Source organism: Pezoporus wallicus, unplaced genomic scaffold (genome assembly GCF_028554395.1).
Source record: "Pezoporus wallicus isolate ANWC-B61680 ecotype Strahan unplaced genomic scaffold, APGP_CSIRO_Pwel_v1 contig_14862, whole genome shotgun sequence".
NCBI classification, from domain to species: domain Eukaryota; kingdom Metazoa; phylum Chordata; class Aves; order Psittaciformes; family Psittacidae; genus Pezoporus; species Pezoporus wallicus.
Genome location: NW_026638252.1, coordinates 51,525 through 74,186, shown reverse-complemented (window position 1 = coordinate 74,186; position 22,662 = coordinate 51,525). Strand labels below are relative to the sequence as shown.

At 46.1% G+C, this 22,662-nt stretch overlaps 1 protein-coding gene across 8 annotated transcripts in view; it reads right to left on the bottom strand.

Annotated features, from left to right (window-relative positions):
• The window catches only part of CAMTA1 (calmodulin binding transcription activator 1), a 223,855-nt gene that overhangs the window by 149,675 nt on the left and 51,518 nt on the right, over positions 1 to 22,662 (bottom strand). For all 8 annotated transcript variants that reach the window (XM_057410214.1, XM_057410219.1, XM_057410218.1 and 5 more), the window contains exon 4: positions 10,971 to 11,106. In XM_057410214.1, coding sequence (XP_057266197.1) covers positions 10,971 to 11,106 — 136 coding nt within the window. The remainder of the gene's footprint in view (positions 1 to 10,970; positions 11,107 to 22,662) is intronic.

Genomic DNA, 22,662 nt, shown 5'->3' with positions numbered 1-22,662 from the left:
CTCTTGACCTTGCAATCTGTATTTTAATTTGTGTACCCTCCTGGATACAGGATATCAAGAAACGTTACAGCTATCACAACAATCTCCTGCTTGGGGCAATTCCTCCTAAAATGGACTTTGAACAATCATTATGCATTTGGCTTTGATTTTGATAATCTAACATTAAAATCATGAATTATCCCCAATCCACTTCAGGTTTTGTTGGTTTAATCAAGAGCTGAGCAATTTCAAAGGTGTTTTTACAATTCAAATTCTGGGTGGTTGCACACTGAGCAGATCCTTTGATACCCGAACAGTCCTCCAATGACAACCTCACAGATTCAATCTGTCTGGTATTGAAGGCAATCCAGTTGATCTTATGGATATTTATGATTCGAGCCTTTTTCTCTCCCCAGTTTTCACACAAATACGCATTTATGAAAATGATATCATGAACTTTATGATCGCCTTCTGCTTAGGGCAACAACTGGCTGATATTTATTAGTTGTTAAAGGAAAAGAAACAAACCCTATAATTATTAAACCCTAATTACTTTATTTAACACTCTGTTGGGGTTTTCCTCCAACACTGCTCACCGCACAGCTCGCATAGGCTATATATATATATAGATACATAGAAAGAGTTATTTTTGTGGGTAAAAGTCAACAGCAAGTCAATAATTTTTGGCAGATAGCCTTCACTGTTCTGCTAGCACAAGCACATCCAACTGCTGATGAACATTAATGTTTCCCTGATATTGTTTTCTGCTATAAAATGGAAGATCTAATCTCTGCTGAAGGTCAGTCCGCACCGAGGGCTGCAATCAGTGACAGCGCTCATAAGCCCGACTGAAATCTGCAATACTGTGCAACATCCCCCGACTGCCACAGCAGCAGCTCTATTGATACGTCCTCTGCCCAGGAGCTTGCAGAGCTGGAAGCTCTGCTCTGCACCGCTGCTGATGCATGAGAAACAATCGATCCACGCATCAAACCGGCCCTGCCGATGCAGCCGCTTTAACCCCACGTGTGCTTTATGATGAAGGTGAAGTCCTGTCGGCTTCCACCACATCCCATACCTCTGGCAGGCACACCTGAACAACAACTGGTGTTCAAAAGAAACAACCTTTCTTTTGAAACCAGACTGAACACACTACAGATTAAACCGAATAACAGCATAATTAAAGCCCTGACTTCTGGCAATGCCTTGGAGTCAGGCAATTATGAGGCGCTTTTAATGAGTAATTTAGGTAATTGGGGAAGTCAAACATACAACATGCACAGAGCAGCATCTGAGTTGCTGCTCCGTGGCACTCTGCTCACTGGCCCTGGCATCGTGATGCTTTACTGCCCTGCGGGTCACAGCTATGGAGGGTGTTTCACAGGACCTTCAGCTGCAACTCATGTTCAAGCGTGTTTAACACTGAAAAGGTGTCAAATATGTTGGGAACTGCTGTTGGAATTCAACGCATGCTGTATCTCATCCAGGATATGCGATTTACCGTCTATATTCTAAGTAAAGTAAGTTTATGGCTTTGTGCCATGATAAATAACAGTTTATAGCATAATGGAATTAATATTTACTTGGAAAGCTATGCAGACTATTCAAATAAAGTTGCTATATATAGAATCATCTCAACCGCAGCTGGATTTATAAATGCTGTGAATTGACAAGACAACACATAGATATTGAATTCCAGTGCCCTCCAGCCATTAATAAACCTTCAGGGTTTGGATTTGTAATCAAACCCCTTTCATACACTTTATACAACTGCTGTAGCTCAGGAGGTGCCAGCTCACAGTGCAATGAGCTGGGCACTGAAGGGCCTCTGGGGTTTGGGCATTATCTCCCTAAGGATGGAGATGGGGCAGGATTGTGGTTGGGACCACAAGGCTTGGAGCCAGGGGCAAGAACCTGAGCAGGTTCACAGGGAAGTTCCTGATGTAACACACAAAAATTGATCCTGCTTTTGAGTTTTTCATTATCCCAACAAGGGGAGATTAGAAAGACACTGAGGTCTAAACATGCCTCTTAATATGAAAGTATAAGGGAAAAGAAATGGACCATTTTCAGACTATGCTCCTCAGCTATTTCAAGTTAACACAGCCACTGCCAATGCTCAAAACTGGTTTTTATCCACCACATCCCTTCTCACCAAGCTTCTACCAAAAGCACTGTGCAATGCAGTGCTGCCAGGGCAGCCACGACTCACTGGGATGTGCCAGTGCCAGCACTCAGACTTGCCATTTGGAGATCCAAATCATGATTTATTAACTTGGAGGTCTGAATGTGTAACCTGGTGAAACCCAGCCCCATTACACACGTTCTGGGTTACTGGACCTTACTGTAAGAGCTCACCAAAACACTAAACCACGTGCAGGTTTGCAAAGCTTTGCATTTCCAGATGAACATCGAGTCTTCCCTGGTGCTGAGGAGCTGCATCTGGAACTGCTGCACCCAAGAGAGCTCGGCAGCAGGGCTGGAAAAGCAGAGGGGACCAGCCACCCCAAAGACGGAGGGATGCTCCGATGGGAAGGGATGGCTGAGAGCATCGCCATGGCCCAGCATCCGACAGCACCGCACGCTCCAGTGCTGTTAAACCCCAGCAGCCACGCGATGGCAGCAGGAATATGGGAACACCGAATGGAGGAATGCATTAGCATACAATTATAATGAAAAGAGATTCTGTGAAGATGAGGCAGGCGACTGCCAAACGTAACCCAACAGCCGTGACATCTCCGAGACAAGCAGAGAATACAGGGATGGGCTTTTCCCCTCTGAAACACAGCGATTTACACTTGCTCCACTATTTTAATTGCCAGCAGGGTCACTTGTGCTTTCTTGTAGCACTGATACAAGACAGCCCTCACTCCTCACACTGTTCATTTGACCTACAGCAGGCAGGGCACGGTTCAGAGAACAGCGCCTGTTTCAGACTCATTCCTGAGGTCTGGAAAACTGACTTATCCCAGCTTTGGCTATGAGGTTACTGCGCAGGGTGCTGCGTGCACCCTGGAAAATGCCAAAGACCGAGTTCACCCAAGCCACTAACATCAGTTACTTCATTCCAACAGAGCACTGGTTTGTTCAAGCTGCACCACGCTTCCAAACCCAGTATATCCAGTGGCAGGATATCCAGTATATCCAGCATATCCAGCAGTATATCCAGCAGCACAATCTCATGCCCATCAGCTCCATCCTATTGTGCTTCCCTTCCACTCCTGACAAGAGGGTGGCACTGCCATTAATGCTTTTTATTTCCAAAGAGCTGTACAAACACTGGGGTTGATTGATTCCCATCTCTTGCCTATAAAAAGAGTAAATAATATCCTACAAAGTGGCCATTAAAATGCACACATGTGCACGACGGAGCCTGAAATCCTGTTTTCCCAGCTCTTGTGTCTGCGCTGCCTTTGGGGACAACACCAGGTTTTGATTAGGAACTCCACTGCCTTCAAACCCTTGTCACGACTGCTCCTACAGCCTTCCCCGTACACCTCAGTGAGCAATACCCACCCTTCCAACAGGAAGTCAGGGAATTAACGTGTTTACTGCATCTCTGCTGCACACAAACGTAGCAGCAATCCAGCAAACGAGATCTGCTTTCCCTTCCAACACCCCGGGAAAGAAAGAAAGAAATACAAACACATTAAAACCTGGGCACAGGACGCAGGCACGGAGGCTCCTCGCTTCCAGTTGAAGCCCTTATCTCCGTCACAGCCCACAATGCAATTACAAGATTACAAGGCACATGCTGCTTCAGCATCTGGATCCTCCGTGCAATTGCAGCGATCCCCACAGGAAGAGGAAACCTCTTCATCTTGTGAGGAAAGGCAACAGTTTTACCTCACCGTGCTGCATCCCACTGGAAACGCCCCGGGAGCCCTATGATGAGCAACCTGTGGTTAAAGGCTTCAGTCCTGGAGGCAGCCCTTCTCTGCGTGTGCACAAGGGCAAGAACATAGTCAGAAGAGTAGATGCAGCCCATTGCCTCTGTCCAAAAAGTATCCATGCTTATTCTGCTTTGCTGGAAACTCTCTCATCTAAATTGCAAACACTGGGATCGAGTTTGGGGGATAAACCTCCACTCCCACCTCCACTCCAGCATGTTCAACCAAGACCCCAGCTCCAGCAATCCAATCTCCATCCATTTTATGCTCAAAATATTCCATTTCTGGCCACCAATCTGTAGATCTCCGACTGGATTTTGTTTTTGTAAATGGATTTTCCCACAGAGCTGGCAGAAAATACATTTCATTTTGGATTTCTCTAAACTGAAATAGTCAATATAAATGTCAATGCGTATTTGTGCCGAGCAGCCTTTGCAGTGACACAAACCTCGTGTTTCAGAGGGGGGACAGGCATGTCTGTGAGCTGCTTCCGTGTCTGCACACTTGTTCTAATGTAGGTTATTTACCCATCCTTACTAAATAAAACAAGTCTATATATGTTACATCTGGGTTGGGTTGGGCTGGGAGGTGGTATAGACAGAACCATGATGTCTACCATTACTTGGAAGACAAATCAAGAAGATGGAGAAACTGGAATAACCTTCATCCCAAGGCATGGAGCCTAATGCAGGGGCTGATGCTTTTCACCCTATTTCTTTAGACCCCTTCAGCCTCCTGATTCCTCCTCATCCAAGTGTGCAAAGTCCCATCATCACAGAACCCCAGGTTGGTTTGGGTTGGCAGGGACCTTAAAGCTCATCCAGCTCCAACTCCCTCCCACGGGCTGGGACACCTTCCACTAGAGCAGGGCACCAGTTCCTCCTCTCTTCCCCCCTATCCGTGGTGCAGTTGCAGCATCAATTACTCCAACAATTTCAATCCATCCAGACGCTAATGTCGTTAGTCCACAGAGATCCTTTTGGAATAATTTACGTCGAAGCCGCCTTTACATGCTAAATGAGAAATGCTCAGCCTTTACTGAATGGGATTTGAATTACAATCCTACCACATGTGGCTCAGCTTTATTCACGCTATTTATTAAACGGGTAAAAAAAAAATAGGTGATGCAGCCAATTACAAAGCCATTACCTGAACCACTACTGCAAACATGCTGCCTTGTGCTGACGGGATGGTGCCCTTCACTTGTGCACAGCTTGCCCATGGGCCGCCTGCCCATCACCCATAAAGGTGTCCTGACCCCAGCGTACACTCAAATGAAGCCCCCACTCATGCCATTTCTGGCTGGCTTTGAAGGCTCCTCACCTGATGCTACATCACATCCTCAGTATCCATCGTTTAGCTCCCATTTCTCAGCCTTTCTGCTATTTTCACCAGCCTGTTACCAGATAAAGCAATATCATGTGCTACAACAGGGTGCAGCCATTTGGCATCTTATTGCAGTGGCCCTGATCTCGGCTGAATCTTCATTCTGAGACACCCAGATACAAAGACAGCTTTTACTGCTGAAGTTGCACACTGTAAAGGAAGCCACGACAATTAAAGGATTAGGTACGTTACAGGTCTGCTAAGAATAAAACTTCCTCAATATGTGTGGGACGTTAGGAAAAGATGCCAAAGCCCACGACCATTTGCTGTGAATTTATGTTACTGCAAGTGAATACATTAGGATCCTGATATAGAAAAGGAATTATTGATATGTATGTTCCCTTCAAGAGGAGACTCTCGGGAGACCCATTCCAGATTTAATGATAATCCATATTCCCCTTCAGGAACGGTAAACCATCCCTCTGATTTCCCGAGGACTACCAGAGACATATGAATCACTGAGATGCAGTCACAACCCTATGCTCTGCGTGCTGCAAACACCACCTAAAATAGGTAACAGGATAAAATCCAGCCACAGCTGATGAGGAGCCAGCACCCTCCACACTTCTGTGTGAGCCCACTGTAGAGAGGGACATGCCATGGGCAAGGTGGGGAGATGCTGTTGGACTCTGTGCCCTCTAATGAGTTATGGGAGATTAAAGGAGAGGCTGCTTAGAAATGGCAAAGAGTCAAATAGCAGGAGAGATGCAAGGAAAATACTGTTAACCAATGATGAGAAAGAATAGATTTGTCTAAAACCTGTCACTCCTCGAGCAGTTTTTCTCCTTCACTTTCAGGGCTGCGTTTATGTATGCACACGTGTGTGTCATATTTGCAGGAAGCCTTCCACATTAAACTCTCATTTCTCCTCCAAAGCCATTTCTCTGGAATGCATTAAGCAGCAGCCCGAGTGAACGCTGCAGTCCTAATTAGTTTGCAAACTACACAGCTCACCTCTGAGGGCGAGCAAAGCCTGTGTAAATTAGAGGGAATTGGATCAGAGCATCCCAGGAACAGTTCTCCAGATCAGTGCTGCTGGAGCGTGCCACCTTAGAAGCTGCTGTCACCTTCCACTAATAACTTACAAGTAAACCTCCCCGACAATAGCAGGGAATTGAGAGATACAGAAACATTTTGCAGCTCAATATTCCATGATGGGTTATTTTTCACAACACAGAAAAGCCCATTTGGTCATCTACTAAAAGGAAAAGTCCCTGCTCCTCGTGCGTCTCCCCACCTCATGTGCTCTAAGGGTGAATTCACTGTTACAGCCGTGCAGCCCAGGTTGGTCCATGGGGTCTGCAGACCCCAACGCTGCAGAACCCTCCTGCCAGCTCTGATGGGGATGTCCCAGGGTTTACTCAGTAATTGAATAATCTAAAATTTTCCTTCCTGTCCTTGTGGACTAATCTGTGATAGTGTTAAGGGACTGTTAGGATATTAATTAAATACAAGTCCTGCATACAAAATTGATACTCTGCATCTCCATCTCCACAGGGAAGTTTCTCTCGTAATAAGACTTAAATCAAGTTTTCCTTTTTTTTTTTTCCTAAGGAATTCATAAAGATGGTCATATTGCATTGAGGTAACACACATCTGTATATGGGAGAACAAGCCACGTCAAATATGAGAGCCCTGCCTCATTCCTCTTGTCCCCTGATCTCTCCCATCTGAAATTAGTGGTGTCAGACTAAGTCAAGGCTGATGGATGAGCTGGGGCCGCTGGGGCCGGTCACTGCTCCACTGGCAGAGCCAGTCCCATTCACACCCAGTGCTGGAATGGGAGCATCCCTGCGCTGCTGCTGCTAAAGCTGACGGATTTCTCTGGAGCACCAGGCTCCTGGCAGTCCTTCAGCTAAGTCACGTCACGGGTAGTGGTGCTCAAGTTGAGAGAGGGCCCAGGTTTGGGAGAACCCTTGTCCCCAACTGCTCTTCAGCACTGGGGTTGTGGAGACAAGATCCTCAATTTAGGATAAAGAGCAACAGAATCAGCCCTGACCTTCCCAACCACAGAGGACAAGAGGGAAATTCACTATAGAAGTAAGACCTCACTTCACTTTTAGCTGCCATTAACTATGAACCCATTCAGAGGCACCTGGAAAGGTTCACCCACAAGATCAGCTGAGCCAACCGGCTGCAGCCGGGGCAGCATCAGCCCAAATGATGTTAAAGCCATTCCAACATCCCCGTCACTATTATTTATTAGTTAAAATTTTTAATTATGTGACTTGATGAGGAACACATCACCAGGGATCCTAATTAATTGGGATTTTTAAAAGGATCACGGACTGGAGATTCTGAATGCATTCCACAAAGAATTGCACAGAGGTATATTAAGGGACAGGCCAAATTAACTTCTCCTTCCTGGTTTATCCAGCATTTTTGAACAGGATTGTGCATCAGATTAACCAAGTAATATCCAAACCCCTCATGCACAGTGATGCTAACCAAGACAACAGCTTGAGGATTTTAGGCAGTTATCATTTAACGCCCGCTTTGTTAATTAGTTTATTCCTCTTAAGCCTCACTTAAATGACCGTACTCCTACTCAAATTAGTTTATTCCTTATTTATGTCCTAAATTTGCCTTAGCTGCATTGTCCACGCTCACTCAATTCTTCAACACAGTACTGCTAAACACCAATATCTCCAAGCATCTGGTGTAAACTTTTTGTTCCAAAACGCATGTTCCTCCTGACCCAAACCTTGGGAAGATGCAGGAATACCACACTGATGATGCCCAGGAAGTATTTGATTATTGAACCTGCAAGCACAAATCCCTCTTCAGAACTGGCTGCTCAGTAGCTCCATGGGCCAGCAATGTGTTTCTCCTCCTCGCCTGTGAACTGCAGCTTCCAAAGCTGTTTGGATGCTGTCGATGCTCTTGGCTCTCAGCTCTGCAAGTATTTTTCCATCAGTGCCACGATGATACCTATTTATCTTCTGGCTGCAGGAGCCGCGGAGATGACCTGGCAGTGCCACAAGGCAGACAGTTATTTCATGCCCTGTTAAACCCTAATGTGGCTAACTACACTATCACTCCAGCTCTGAAAAAAGCCTTTTTCTATTATTTTAAATCTGATCTGTTGCCTGTGTGTCCAAGTAAAGAACATCGCTTCCTATTAGGATGATATCAGAAAGATAACCCCATGAGGCTATCTGTGAAGTAGCACGGTACTGATCGAGTAACTCGTGTAGAAGGTCACAAATACATAATTCTGCCTGAGTAAGAGCTCCACAGCTTTCCCTCCAGCCTTTGGGAAACAAGGGCACGCTTTCAGGCACACTCAGCACAGGAGCATGGACCCAACGCCTTCAGACCCAGATTTATGCAGGAGGTACATTTTAGACCCAAATCTCTACTTGCCTGTCCCTGCAGGTTTCTCTTCCGCTGCCTTTGCACACCTCAGGTATGACAACTTGAATCACTGGTTCCTTTGTATGCTCTAATACCCAAGGAAAATAAACCCAAAAATGTCTTTTCAACATGCAGATGATCCATCCGGATTTTGATAACCCTTAGTGGCACTTAACACACAGATCCACATAGGAGTTGTGTTCCTCCAGTGAAAACTGCTCTTGCTGTTCACTGTTGGCTCAGGAGCTGGGTTAGTGCTGCAAGGCTGTCAGCTCCAGAGCTGACCGCATCCCACATCCACCAAAGCCGGGAGGCTCAGAGCAGGCTCTGTTTGGCTTCTCAGAGGGAAGACTGAGGGAGGACTTGATGAGAGGGTGTAAGTACCTCCTCACAGATAAAATACCAGGGACTAAAGGGCTCTTAAGCTGAAGAAAAACGCAGGAATGAATGGCCAAACACCGGTACATCACAGAGCAAGTACCTGGACACTTATTTTCTTAAGTGGCAAATGTGATCAGCCAGAGGAAGAAACCCTGAGCGCTGTGCAGAGGCTCTCCAGCCCCAATATATTCAACTGCAGATTGGTTACCTTCCCCAAGACACACTTCAATAACATAGAAATTACTGGGCTCAGTGCAGGGCTATTTGAGCTCAAAGTGATGGCCACGTGCATGGGCAGGCACTAGATCTAGGGGCTGATGGCTTCAGCTTTGACAGAAGAGGCCAGAAAGTCTTTATTTTATCATGTACAGTAGCCAGTGGTCACAAACAACCCCCTCCAGGTCAGTCCTGCAGTGCAGGCTTTGGTATTCTGCATCATTAAAGTTCACAGGACTTAATGAAATCACGCTCTGCATACCCGAAACAAACAATGCACAATTCCTATTCTGCTGCCTTCTTCTGGGTTTGGGTTTTTTTTTTGTGCTTGTCATAATAAAACATTGTTATTGGATGTAAAAATTATGGAACAAAGTTATGCCTCTCTGGTGTAATATAATGCAATCCATTTAATACTATTTTAAACCCCAAAACCTCATTAAAGCAGACAGAACGTAAGAATGACAAATTGCCCAGGAGGAAGTTGGAGCCTGAGGTGGATTGCAGGCACTTGGATGCTTCCCATTCCCGGTGATGCCATGCAGGCGTCGAACCCCGGCACGGTACCCATCGCCATAAGGGTTAATGCAATGCAAACCATCTGCCAAGACAAGCCAGGGGTGAGGCTGGAAAGCTCAGCTTAGCCCTAAGTCCAGCCTGAAGGCTGTTGGATGCACCTCAAGATCCGGGTTAAGCTTTGCCTGGGAATGAACACCACTGTTCTACGCCATGTTCTGTGCTATGACCAGGTACCTGCGTGCTGCCTCCTGTCCATGGTGGTGCTGCGGCTATCAACACAGCTTATACAAGTGTCTAGCCTCATGGCTTCACTATTAGCTTGCTGAAACCAGAGTATGTCTTGATGACACAGCCACCATTACACATCTTAAAACCCTGTTATCATTCTGACCCCGGATTCAGTATCAAATGCAGGAATGCAGCCCTACTGCCTTAGTAACTAAGCGAGGCAAAGCTCTGCAGTTGGGCTTCTATCAGAAAATGTAGTTCTCATTGAATAAAATATTGAAGAAGTTAAGTAAATGTGCTTTTATCCGCATCGGTGCAGACCTTTAACCCCAGAAGTGATCAGAGAACTCAAACAGCTCTTTCCTCACACAGAAGGAGTTTAAGGAAGAACAACTGTGTCAAACAGGACATTTTAGAACAAAAAGGCTCATTCCAGAAACAGTGTCAGGTGCATCACCCATCTGAATCCCTCTGAATGAATAAATACCATGAGGAGAGCAACAGCCTCCTTCCAAACAATTCTTGAACCAGAGTCTGATTCTGGTATGAACTCAACATCCATTCGACTTCTGCACAGTGTAATGCCAACACTTCACAACCATAAGGAAAACCATGGCAATTGCTACCAAAAACTGTGAAAATCCATACATAGTTTACACAGTATAAAAAGTAAGATATAATAAAAGCAGCTTAGCAACACACAAACACCCTCCAAGATGTCTGATCACCCAAAGTACCTGCTACAACCAGCACATGTTCTGCCAGAAGATGCTCGGAGCGAAGACACCTCCGTGTCTGTCTTCCATGCTGCAGCTGCACAACCTCATGACAGCCAGAGAGCAGCAACACACTCAAGTGTGAAGCCATATTCAGGTTTTGATCAAAACAGTAACAAGGGACATGTGTGGAAGCTGGAATTCAGCACATTACTGAACGTGCGGATAGCCCCGTCGTGTTGTGTTTTGGGCAGCCCAACCCAGCCACCACCCAAACCATCCCCATCTGGTTTCCTACCTCCACTCCTTGGACTTTCAGCTTCATGTGATCCTCTCTGGTGGTTTTCCCATCTTTCCTTTTTTTCCAGCAATACCCATCTTTCCTGTATTTCACCTTCTTCCTATTGTACAGGATCATAGAACCATTCTGCGGTCTGAAAACAAGAAACAGGTTTGGATTACTTAAAGAGAACAAACACCCTAAGCGAGTTCATGAAGCAAAGTTCTACAGGCCAGTGGAAGTCTCTAGGGAGAAGCAATAGCCTGTATTTGGTGCGATACAAACATTCACTTTTTGCTGCTGGAATAACTGATGCTTTGCAATCTGCAAGATTTCACTTGAGAACCTTGTAGCTAATGAAGGAAGTGTGCCAGGTTTAAAGAAAAGAGGGAATCTTGTCAAGAAAGGGCCAGCATTTTCATAGGATTTATTGTGACTGGGCTCAGCTAAATGCTGAAAAGCAGAAGGAAAGTTAAGGCAAAAAGGCTGTTGTTCATTTTATATAGACAATTTCTCTCCCTCCAGCCAATTCCTGGGATAACAAAGGAAGGGCAATAGCATTTCAAATCTATTTGCAAGGAGACAAGAAAGGGGTTGTTGCTGTAACAAAAAAAGGCAGCAAACTATAGGAAAGGAACCAGGAAGAGGAGAATGGAGCAAACCTAGGATGTGACCCCCCAGCAGGAGAAGAGATGTGCACTTCGCCTTGCTCATGTACAATAATTCACTGTATTTATCCAGTTCAGGCTGGGAACACCAAAAGGCAAACCACAACAAAGCACAATCACTGCTGCTGCTCCATGAGCGAGCCCCATTCACAAGGCACCCCCAAAATCCCCATGAGCCTGGGTGTGACAGTGGGGACCTGCCCTTGGCCGTACACATCACTTGTCCCCCCTAAAAATGATGCTCAGGAGAGAAGGCCGGAGCCCCAGGCAAGGGCAGCTCTTGGCACCAGCAGTGCAGTTATTGCTGGTCCCACTGCGTGGAGCTTGCAGGATGGTGCACTGCTTACAGACCCAAAGAGGCAGCAACCTTACAATGCTGAATTTCCTCTTTTATGAGCCTGTGGCATTTAAAAGCTGCCTGATCTCTATTTAGGTTCCTTGCATGTGGCCTGGGGGAAGGATGGGAAAGGACAGGAAGAGTAATTGCAGAGCAGAAAGCCTTTTGTCTTAAGTATTGATGAGAGTTGAGATGCCTCCCTCCCTCTCCCCTGTTATTTACCACCGCAGCTCTCACAAACAGCCACAACAGCACAAGGGCTATTTTTGCCCAAATTGTTCCTGCTACAGCCGGGTAGAGGATGCTAAATTCCATTTTCAGACTTATTTTTAAAGTGAACAAGCACACTGGTGGGAGCTGCTGCCTGCCTGGGGCTGCCCAGGCTCTGAGGATGCTCACCTCCAGCTCCGGACCCATCCCAGCCACTCTCACAGGAACTAACACAAAACAAGTTAAGATCAGGATATTTTGGTCAACTGATGCTTTGTATCCACCTCTCCACTGTGCTCATCAAGTCCCTTTGGCCTGAACGACAGAGCTCTTCCCTTAATCTCGTTACTGCAGTATTAATAAGGCAGTTCAGCGCAACTCGCTCCTTCTGAATTGTCACAGCAAGATTTGGTAAATGTCAGATGTATCATTTAATGAAAGCTATGATTTACTGCCTGGGGAGCCTGGCTTGCCAAAAGGGAATTACAAATACCGCAAAGCCAAAAGTAACTCTTTTTTTTTTTCCAGGACAATGGAATAAGACCAGCCAGAACCCTGCCTTCAGAAGGTCCATGGCTCTAAAATTCACTTTTTATCTTATCAACTTGTTCATTTCCATGCCAAGGAGGGCATTTAAAGTAGCTCAGTTCCTTACAATAAAAACACAAAATAAGGTGTGAAGCTGCTCCCTGACAAATGGCTCCTGCTTGTGCTGGAGCATAAGCTTACAGTCGGGATTATGGTGGTTTTTATCCTGCATGACTGTTAGCTTGGTTTTGTCTGGCTGCGAAGTTATCACAGGGTCAGGAGACAGCAAGAGGGGGCTACCTCCCATCTTCTGAGTCTATGCATAGCCAAAATGAGAAATTAACTTCCACTCCCCCAAAGGAACAACCTACTGATGCAGAAAAGTGGCTCGGAAAAACTGGAGTCTTGGAGGAAGCCCTTAAAGGCTGACAGAGCCCTGTAAGAAATCAGTGCCCTTGTTTCCCTATGGACACAAAGAGGATGAAGTCCTTGAAAATGCCTTCATCCTGAGAGCTCTAACTCCTCCAACAGGAGTAAAACAAGCCAGTGACAAGCACAAGGACACCTTGAGTGGAAACCAAAGCCACGTTAAGAGCTTGTAGAGCACCCCGTTTGCAACCCGGAGCACAGCAGGACTGACTGATGGTGCCATGGTCCAGCACACTGCCATCACTCCCACCTGCATCCCAGCTAATCCTGATGCTACAGCAGGAGTCCTGGTTAACCACACTTGTGTTTTGTGCTCATTCCTATGAGAGGAGAGCGATCGCTGCCCTGCTGAGCGTGCCTGGAGAAGCTTCCCATGAACTGAACAGAGATGTTCAGACTTCACCACGGGTCCTCTGCTGAGGACACAGCAATGTGTCACCTCGCAGGGAGAGGCCCCTGCCAGTAAAATCCCCCCTGTCCTCACTTAGCATTGAGATGATGGGCATGGCAACCAAAGGAAACCCAGATTACATCTGAAATTTGCCTGATCTTTAAACTCTGCAGAGATGAAATAAAGACTTCAGAAGCTGCCTTATCAATGTAGGAAGAGGTATAAATCACAAGGAAACATAAATAGAACGGATTTTTTTTTGTCTCTAGAATTAAATGTCATTTGCATTTCAGATGAAAGTTCATTTATTTTGTGTCTACAATATTTAAGAAGTTGAAGTCTAAAATAACAGACTTAGCAATTTCATCCAGAGTTGCAGTTAGCGCAATGGCTAATCCCATCAAGGGGACATTAATTGGTACCTAGATGCTCTTTTTTATAGCAGCGGTAGGCCATAAAACTTAATCCTTACCTCCTCTTTCCAGCATGTAGCCTTCGTGTTCATCAGTGAAAGTAATGCTATTCATTAAGGATGGGAGTAATTACCTGCGGCTCCAACAAACAGAACGGAACAAGCGTGTGCCAGCGCGAAGTTGGCTTTTGTACCGTGTCACAGGACTGCTGTGGGCTGCCAAGTAAAGCATTTCCTTAAGATCAGGATCAAATCTGAAGGCTCCAAAGCACTATAAAAGCACTGGGCACCCGCTAACAAAGTCTTACCCCAAAACCGGTCCTCTGGGGCTATATTGAAGGATTGATCAGATGCCAGGGCTGCAAAAAGGCATCCTCCAGATACTTCTGTCTGAACAGTGCATGCCTACAGAGGTCAAACCAAGCAACATCTGGGGCTCTGCTGACTTAGCAGGACCAAAAGCTGCCCTAAACCATCTTCCCAATGGCAAAGGCTCTGCAGAGAACGCAACCAGGTTCAAAGCATGACAGCTTTGTCTGCAGACAATGGCCCCTGGGGTGTCCTCCGCAGGCCGTGGGGATGGAGAGTGATGGAGCAGCTATGGAGGAGGTATCTTCATTGAAAGCTCCATCCAGTACCACATTTCCCATGCTAAGACTTCTTTCTACGAATGTGCTGCGTGTTTTTGCTCTCCATACTTGTTCTTGACACATCCAGTAAACAGGGAACAGGGATAACAGCATTAATAATAGTAATACAACTAATAATAGGATTTGACTTCTCAGTAAACATTTACTCTGCTGCCATTCACATTCAATAGCATCACATTTTGTTGCCAAAAGTGAACTCCACAGAAGATTCATCCAACATCTCTGCTCATCACAGTTACTCATCCTGATTAACTCAACCATTAACAATCCTTCTACTTTTAACATTTAGAGCCAATTAAAAACAATACAGAGAAAAACCTGTGTCATCAATGCTTTCAACACAAGAGGTGACCATCCTCCCACATCCCTGCAACGGTTTCTAGAAGCTTCCTCACTGTGTCTCCCTCAACAGCATCATCTGGATGCTGTCCTTCCCTGATACACACCTTAAGGCACATCAGTTAGAAACTGCAGCCTTGTGAAGGTACCAGCAGCCAAACTCTGAGTCAGACGGGGTTGTTTCATTATCAGGAAACCATTTCTCTGTGCCATAATGATCTGGAGCAGCCCAAAATATTGAGAATTAAAAACCTCCCAGAGGAGGCAAATGGGAAAATCAGGCAGCCCCACTGCCAGGCCTCACACTGGCAAAGCCACAACACATCCTGGGCCATCCTGGCTTGTTCCTGTGCCTCCATTTATCAGATCTGCTTCTCAACTCAAATATCTCTATCTCAAGACCATAAACATATCTACAAAGAGAAAATAAAACCTGCTGACGAAATGCTTCCTGACTGAGGCTGGGGAGTTTCCAGGGAGTTTATGGGTTATGTGCTATTTTAAATCACTTCTGTGCACTCAAGAACTGCCCTGAGCTTCAGGGGGCTCTGGAACCCAGGCAGAGCTCTTGTCCTGGGTAAATCTGGGTGCTGTCAAGCTCTGCCTGTGAGCAGCTACCTCCATTCCCCCTGTGCCTGGGGTAACACAGCAAGAAAGTGTTATTTGACCAAGGGAAAAACAAAAGGCAAACCAAATCCTTCTCATTTTGAGGGCACAGGGGAGAAAAACACAAGAGAAAACCCCAGCAGGGTCCTAGAGCTAGAAATGAGATGGCTGACTGCAAAATAACCTCTGAGGGAACCACTCTGATCACAAGAACACAGACTTCTCTGAAGCATCACTTTAATACCCTACAGATAAAGACCAAGGCTTTATCCATTCTGGGAAACCAGCTATAAGCTCACGTGTGGTGTTCCCAGTGTGACCAGCCAGGGCAGCTCTTCTCCTCCTAGCAATACAGGAAGTCAGACCTCATCCAGAGCAGCCTAAGCAGGAATGCCCTCTGGAAGCTGCGCTGTACCAAAGACAGGTATTTAGTTTAAGCAGCTAACAATAGCATTGCTCACATTTCCACTGAGTACCGTGATAATTCATGTGTTGATGGCTCTGAACTCTATACCAGATTTGAAAAAGAAATTAGAAACAATCTTTATGAACTCCTCCGTGCGCCGAGCAATTGAAACCTCCTCGTAACGACGCAGGACCAAAGCGAGAATATTAAAATTGCCATTAAGTGGAATGCACACAAAATGCTAAAAAGTCTTTTGGCAAATTATTTCTCGATATAATGACAAGCTATAGACTTAAATCTTGGTACAAGGTATGAAAAAAGACAGTTAAATCAACTTTGTTCGATTTTAAAAGCACTGGCGTTCATCTCTTTATTGCTCAAGGATCTTTATCAATTTCTTTAGCCCTCATTTATTTCCCTTCCCCACTCCCACGGGGATGCTGTTTGATTTATTGGGAAGTAGTTCCTACAACTCGTGAATGCTTTACACTGTTTCCAGATTAATCATCCCAATGTCTGCACCGTACCACGAGCCCCCATCGATCCGTGTGCTCACGTGCACCCGGAGGGCTCAAAGCCACCGGTGCCACCAGCCCTGCCGCTTGCTCAATGTGACTGCAGACACTAAGGAAACCTGTAAATACCTGAAAATTCAGCAATAACTCATTAATTAGCAATTCTAACTGCAAACCACTTCAGATTGGGATCTGAAACTCAACAGTCGAACTTCCAGCCAAAGGGCTGCAGCATGGCAGAGGTCTCCAACGTGCCAACTGAGCCCGAGCATCACCCCCACTGAACGAGCTCTCCTGGATGGCCACTACTCACACGCTGCACTCGAGGCACGTGCTCAAACACCCTGCAGCAACCTGCTCTAAGCCCCTCCTCTCTTTCAAATGAGCCTCAGGAATAGAATCTATTTGTTTCTATCAATCCAGTCCCATCAATTAATGATGACAAGGCGATTAACTAGAATGCCAGACAGTAAAAAATAACCACATAATGCCTTCTGTAGAGGAAATCTATTTTGTAATCCCAGGCGGTCTTCATTAACACAAAGTATTCCAGTAAAAGGCAGTAATCTAGTTATGGCCTGTGAAATATGAAGATCCACAAAGTCATTTTTCAGAATTAAGGGTAAAGGATTTTTAGCAAACAGAAAGGTTTTTGCATTTTTCCTGCAAACCTTTGCAAAGAACAAAGTGCCATAACACAGCAGCCTGTGCGGTGTCACCAAAGAGGAGTTACATTGGTCATTATCACCACGAGACACAAGGCGGTTTACGAAGCATCTCCCTTCCTCACGCTGTTTGGTTTCTGGATCAAGCCAAGAGCAAGACAGCGCCCATTCTCTGCATCCCTTGTGCAACACTTGCTGCACGAAGATACAGATGCTAGCACCAGGGGAATGATTCTCAAACTACCAACTGCAGGGTCCCCAGACAACCTGGTAACCAGGTTTGGGGCTGAAAGCATTCAAATGATGGCTTTAGGATGCTCATCCTCCTCACAAGCATCCCAAAGGAAGGATACGACCCTGACCCCTTTCCTACGCTGCCAGCCTGAAGAACTATATAAATGACGTGTGCATAGAAGTGACTTGTTTGCTCCAGTATGAAATGTGACGTCCTTCAGAATTAATACATCAAGTGCTTTAATGATACTAATCTATCGATTTTATAGATTCAAGATCCAACTAGTACAAAAAAAAACAGATTAAAAGCTTATATGCATCCACAAAACAACCAGTTCCACGTGGAAACACACATTTTCCAACTTTAAGCCTTATTCGCCTTCAAACTTGTTAATAAACCAATAGATGATAAGAGAAAATTAAACCCCAATATAGAAAATCCTGCAAACAAAGAACGCAGACAAATACAAAGGTAGTCAACCACTTCCCCAAATACACCAAAGCTGTTAAGCACTCTTGACTTAAAATTTATAATGAAGCAGCTTAAAACATCCCAAATTCCTTTAGGAATGTGTTTACAATACAAACTCAATTATTGTCTCATTCCGATGCTTATCTTCCCTTATACCCTCCCAGCTCATCCTACTTTTGAATTTAATTACATTACAGTATTTTTAGTTGAGATGAAATTACACATTTTCAGATTAATTTAGCCTGAACTAACTTTTGATAACAGAAAAGCCTTTCTCCATCATGCCCTAATTTGAGACCATCCAAGTTTGCCTGAATCCCTCTTTTAAGCCTCCTCTCATACCCCTCCAGTGCACCCAGCACCAGGCATCGCCGGTGTTTGCCCAAGTTCAGTTGATGAAAACCTCCTGTTTCACTCTTTCCTCTGTTATTCACCAAGCCAGCTCAATAGAGAAGTCAGGCAGGGCCTGTTCCCTACACCCTGGCACCAGAAATGCTGCTGAGAAAGGCACGACCTTTTTGTCAGCTCGAGAGAGCTCAGTAAACGAGAGGCAACATCCCACAAATACCAAAGTCAATTAATCCATTTGTTACAGAGCAAGAGTCCTGCATAATTTGTCCTTCGAGTAGTTTATTTTAGCTAATTGCTTATCCAGCAGGAAGATGTCCCCTGCATGACCCATTTGCTGTGCAAGAGGCTCAACTGATGAGAAACAAATGGTCACCTTCCAGAGGGCACCGGCGTGATGGCACAGGGATGCTCCGTATGCCACCAGTCCTCCAGCCCCACACGAACCACAGAGCATGGAAGGAAAGCACCAACAACCCGCTGGAGCTGTGCCAGCAGGGGAAACCATGGGAGAACACTGCTCCCTTTTCAGGACAGGCATCTCGGCTCTGCTGCCACCTCTGCCCATCTCCATCGCTGCAACTCTTGCCCACTGCATTGTGCAACAGCACTTAGAAAACACCCCCATTTCACTCACAGAGATGGTGTTCATCCATCATCTGCATCACTGCCTCGGCTTCTCCACTGGTGTAAGCTGAAGCACAGACGAAACCAAACAGCTTAATGCCACGTTTGTAAAATGCTCTGCTCATAAACATTCATGGAAGAGGAGAGGAGCAGAGCGGAGCTGTCAGACCCGCTGACGTCTCCCAGCCAGCCAGAAGATGGAACAAGTACAGATGTTATTAGTCTCATTAAAATTTAGTAAATTAAACAGCAAGAGGGAACAGCCTTATTTATCTTAATTTAGTTCATCATTGACATTTATAAAATAAATACAGAAATAATACTATGGGCACAATTCACTCTCGCTGGCAGCAGCAGGAGGCACGTGCTCCGGTGAAGCACAGGCAAGGATGCTGCTGCCTGCTGGGAGGGAGCCGGATGGATCCCCAAGGGATCCACTGGTCCCTCTCACCTAAACACTTCCCTGCAGCTTGGAATCTTGGCCTCAGTGTGCAGGTTCATCTATGGAGATGGAAGTTAACAGGCAGTAGGACATGAAGGTCCAACAGAACAGGAATATGTGATTCATCACATCCACTAATTCTGCATTTCTGATCACAAAATGGCACCAAACACCTCTGCAGTCATAGAGGTGCCCCAGCACCTGCTGGTACCAGCCCTCCTGTTTCCATCACTTGACCAGTGCTCTGTGTGTTAAAACGACAGCCGTGGTGTTCAGCTGCATGTGGCATTGTTAAATCAGGCTGGAAAAACCCATTCAGATGGTACAGAACAGCACATTTTGGCTCTGCAGAGAAAAGGCACAACAGCTCGGCCAGAGTTGATAAATTTAACTGTTCATCTTGTACAAGTGCCAGGCATGTGAGTAGCAAGCAAACAACATGCTCCAGGATGACAGCACACTGGGGAGGATGGAAAGAAGCAGTAGTTTCCAGGTAAACTGAATCATTTTAGGGCAAAACTTCATTTCTCAGAATTGAAAAGAAGCCCTGAAACGTAGGAAAGAACAGGTTTAATGTCACACATCAACAGAGGGAGGGATCGCCTCCTGCAGATACACAGCAGAGAAGATCCTGGGAAGCCTCTTCAGCATTGCTGGACCCAAAACCCATCTATGTGTCAGGCCACGAGGCAGCCACAACAGCACCAGAGCATCCTTGATGGACTGAACCAGGCAATGTGAAGAGGAGGAGCAGGATGAGTGTGAGGTGATGCTCACTTTGAGACCAGCTGTGCCGATGCTTTAGGAGTCACCATCAAGGAGACAACAGGATTTCTGGCAGGAAATCTTCCAGTTCTCACGTTCCACCAGGAGGCTCATGATGGGCTTTTACTGCTGCTTTATTTCCCTCAGAATCAATAGAAAACAATAATCCTACGGCCAAACATAAATCACGCTGCAAAAACTCAGCGCATCATCACGTGGGATGCCTCAGGATGAGGCCTTTTATTTAATACCAGAAGCAGCATGGTAGCAATTCAAAGATTCCCGTTTCATGGGGCTGGGGATCCCCATCCACGCCAAGCACAGCGATGTCAGTTCTGGTTCAAGAGCTGGGGGACACACAGGGTGCCCCATCCCTGGTAGTGTTCAAGGCAAGGTTGGAGCAAGCTGCTCTAGTGGAAGGGGTCCCTGCCCGTGCCAGGGGTTGGAGCTGGATGAGCTTTAAGGTCCCTTCAACCCAAACCAGTTCTACAGTTCTATGAGTGGGAAATGGAACACTCCTGCACCCAGCAAACAGCAGCTCCAAACTCCAGCAGGACATTTCCCTGCTCCCAGCCTGGAGACAGCCCAGGGGAAGGCCAGAAGAAACCCAGCACTGAACCAGCCAAGGAAAACAGGGAAGTGTTTATCCCCATTAGCAAACTCTTTTCCCCTTGTAAACAGTACCAAACCCTGGCAGAAGAATCAGGTCCTTTCACACTGTGCCAGGGAGCTACAGGAAACCAAAAAGCACAGTGGCAATTTCCCAATGGGGCGAGATTTCAGGTACATTTTTAATTAACACAAAAAGACCAAAGCTGCGATGCAGCATCATAAACCAGGTAATTTTACAGCTGGATGGGCTCCCCGTGATGTACCTGAACACCATTTTGAAGTGACATAAAGTTTAACGCCCCGGTACATCTGCCTACCCACCAGATTCTACACGGAACTTAAAATTTAATGATACTCAAGTATTGTTGCAGTGTGGGAATGGGAACGAGTAACCCCTGGGGAGCCTCGGCCACATCCCTGCAAACTTGTCTTTCTCAGGGCTGGGAAGGAAAAAACAAAAGGAAAACTAAGATCTTGGCCCCTGTGTCTGTATTTGTTGCTCACCCACAGGCTCCTCCACATTTGGACTGCGTAAGCTCATGTCCCCAGCACTTCCCTACAAGCCCAGCAGCGTGCATAAGGACACCATAGCGACCATAGGTCAGCAAACATTCCTCACACCACAGTAAGAGGAAACCCTGCTCGTTACCAACACAATGCTCTTCAGCACCAAAATACAGCCCAAAACCAGAAACCCAGCTCTCATCTCCTGACACACACAGAGCTTGTTACACAAATCAGTCCCCATCCTTCCAACACGAACAGCAGGCCCCCTGGGATGTATGTAATTGCTTCACATGCATGGGGTGCAAAAACCCTCTCCCTGATCCCAGATTTCTGGCACACTCTTCCTAACACACCAATGTGCAATTTAAATCCCACTGTATTTGCCATAAATATTACGATTTCCCTATGAGGAGACACAAGCATCCCCCTTCCACTGGACCAAAGGCATCCTCATCTCTGCTGACCAAGGATGGCGCACGGGGAGGGCTGCAGGGCCTGGCTCCAGCCCCACTGGGTAACCTCAGTGCCAGGTTCCCTGGAGGGAAACGACTCTGTTGATAAATAATCCCCATAAACAGTTTATTTTTAATCAGCTGATATTTGCAGGCCATTAAGATGCAACAAGCAGTCTCAGGCACTCTTTCCATACGTTGTTTTTGATGCAGGGAATGCACTGGAAAAAAATGTGAGAATATCATTAAAGGTTAATTATGAGCAACTTAAAGGTTAGTTTTGCATATCTCACCTCCTGGACAAAGGATGCTTCTTCATTACCATACCAGAATATAAATTAAGTTGCAAAGCCTTTACAATGTGACTAAGACTTGAATTTTGTTGGTGTTTAAAGCAGTGTGAACAAATCCCAGTTTTCCCAGCCCTTCTGCAGCCTCTGCCCATTTACATGGAAAAGAGCATCTCCAAAGTGGCCCCACAATAGCAATTAAACCCTCCATCCTTCTGGGTTCCCTCTGGCTGGGAGCATAAAGTGCATGAAAACACTGGCTGGGCTGGTGCTGGCCATCAGGAGCCCCAACCCAACATCTCCCCTGGCACACTTTCACCTTCCTCCTGCTCTACCCAGGACAACGGCAGCTCCTCTCTCACTTGGCTCATACACCCAGACTGGGCAGCCAGCATGGGGGGTTCAGTCACACCAAGCAGCCTCTGAAACTGAGCATCCTCCCACCCTCAATGTCTGATCTGGGAACAGACAGAGCCTGCCTGAATCCTGAATACCAAGATTTGGTCCAAAACAAACTCCCCGTGTTCTCCTTGCCTGTTTCTATCAACAGGAAGGGCTCGCTGGAGGCAGACAGTACTTTGCTGGATAACACAAGCACTCTATTAGCAGATCATTGCTTTTTCTGAGGATTCCATGCTTTCTAGGGTTCTCTGCCTCCCCAAGGGACAAGGCTGTGTGAAGAGGACTGGGAGCCTTCGCATTCCAGCACCGCCATCCCCTATGAAGCCAGGCAGAGGGACAGAAGACATCCGTGTGCATGGACCAGCTATAAAGCCAATAGCTTTGGAACTGTACCCAACTGATG